A 2,240-nucleotide genomic window follows, 5' to 3' on the forward strand; every position below is an offset into this window, starting at 1 on the left:
TAATTCTACAATAATTGTAAATTAGAAGAATTCTTAAAAAATAATGAATTTTATCGTAGTTTTTTTTGATAATTATATCTAATATACATATACATATATATGTATATGTATATTTATATATATATACATATATATATAATATATGGATAATATATATATAAATACACACACATATGCATATATCACACATGCTTTGTAGTTGTATACTTTTATCTTCGTTATAATACTTAAGCGTTCAGTAGTGCTACAGCAATAGTAGCGGTAGTGTTAAATGTGAATGTTTAGTTTATTTGGTATGAAAGATTTATTAGTTCCATTAATATTTATTTTGTGTGTATAATGTGAAAGTATGAAGCATGAGATAAAAAATAAATAATTATCGTGTAAATTAATATTTTAATACTAATCCTCAAATTGGTTATATTAAGATTTTACATATTTAAATTTACTGTAATCTTGGAAAATATGGATATATTTGGTCTTCATCAATTTGTTGCAGCACCAATAAAAAATCTTTTACAATTCCAACGTATTAAAGAGTAAGATGTAACAATTTATATCAATTAACAAATGTTAACCTGTCTACATATCTTTCTAATATCTTCTTAATTCGCTTAACTTATGCAACTAGTGAAATAATTGCTATTTGAATTAATGTGTAATATTATTAGAAAAATAATTAATAATGTTTCATTTTTGCATGATATCTTATATATTTTTAATTATAAATTTTGGCTTTTATTTTTATTTGATTTTTATCTTTATTAAAATGCTATAAAAAGTAATATTTTAATGTAGCATGTTATATTATGTTATATAGTATTATTCTTGTATCTGAATGAAACCTTAGAAGTTTATTTTCATAATATAACTGAATTTAACACTTTTATATAAGAAACCTAAGAATGTGCATAACTGTTGTATAACAGAAAAGTATTTTTGTTCAATAAAAAAAGAAAAGTTACATTTATGCATTTTTATTTTTATTCTCTTCAAATAAATTTCCTATATTATATTTTCCAATTTCATATTATGTATTAGTAAAATCAAAGCATTGCATGTATTGAGTATTTTAATTGGGCATATTCACATAAATAGAATGCAATGCTATGTGCTTATAAGTGGATGGATAAAAATTTTTTTCAATTAATGTTATTTATGTAACATGTAAATATCATTATATCATATAGAATATTATATCTTCATATCAACTTTATTATATTTTGGAAAATGTTTATTAAATATAAATTGTCAAGTATTATGAGAACTTATATATTAACATTTACTCAATTCTAATTTTTTTCATTTATAAAATAATTAAAAAATTTTTAATTTATTTATTATTGTAAATTTATAAAATTATGTTTATTAAGCAGTTTTTATATTATTCATTTATAATAATATTAAGTAATATATTCAATTATAATATCATTATACTTATAATAATGCAATTCAAGTATATATATTACATTAAATTATACAAATATTTATTTTATATTTTGAAAATTATTGATGTTTTCATAGTTCATAATTATTATACAAATATTTAATATATTATGTACATGTGACATATATATTTAAAATACATTTAACATGCAATTATATCTTTATATATGGCTAAATTAAATAATATATTAAATATATTTTAAATTTTAAATAGAATTTTTTATAAAAATCATTTTAAATAAAATTTTATTAAAAATTTATTTTAAATAAAAGAAAATAGTAATATTGTTTTATTAAATACAATATTATAATATTTTGATGTTATAAATGATCTTTAACAATTATATTTTGTAATATTTTATATGTTCACTATTTTTATCCTATTGCTTTTTTCAAATATATTGTTTCAATTTTTACTTTAGAAATAATTATATTTTATATGTATATATATAATAAAATTTACATTCAGAATTAATAAAAAAAATTTTCAAAATATATTTTATAATTTTCATAAATTATAAATAATTCATCAGCTATTTCTCAAAATTTTTTTTATTTTGATTTTTATATTTTATTATTTTAAAAAATTATTTTTATAATAATAATTATTAAAATCATTAATGAAAATATTTTTAATTAAAATAATAATGAACTTAAAAATACTCAGTTTCTTTATTAAACTTAAAAGAAATAAAATAGCATAATGAATTCAATTTCAGTTATTTTTTTAATCAAAATATATTTATGATCTAAGAAAACATTTTTTTGAAAAAAAATTAATGAATAAAATAATG

The 2,240-nt window shown here is 16.1% G+C and overlaps 2 protein-coding genes across 3 annotated transcripts in view; one reads left to right on the forward strand and one right to left on the reverse strand.

The window, feature by feature from the left end:
- Nucleotides 1–2,240, reverse strand: part of LOC102672412 (WD repeat domain phosphoinositide-interacting protein 2) — a 13,805-nt gene that overhangs the window by 7,562 nt on the left and 4,003 nt on the right. The gene's annotated exons all lie outside the window — the stretch shown is intronic.
- The window catches only part of LOC102672167 (monocyte to macrophage differentiation factor 2), a 7,586-nt gene continuing 5,574 nt past the window's right edge, over nt 229–2,240 (forward strand). The window contains exon 1 of the mRNA XM_006620694.2: nt 229–539. Within this exon, the coding sequence (XP_006620757.1) occupies nt 466–539 (74 nt within the window). The 5' untranslated portion in view covers nt 229–465. The remainder of the gene's footprint in view (nt 540–2,240) is intronic.

The sequence above is a fragment of the Apis dorsata genome, unplaced genomic scaffold (genome assembly GCF_000469605.1).
Source record: "Apis dorsata unplaced genomic scaffold, Apis dorsata 1.3 scaffold_525, whole genome shotgun sequence".
Classification (NCBI taxonomy): domain Eukaryota; kingdom Metazoa; phylum Arthropoda; class Insecta; order Hymenoptera; family Apidae; genus Apis; species Apis dorsata.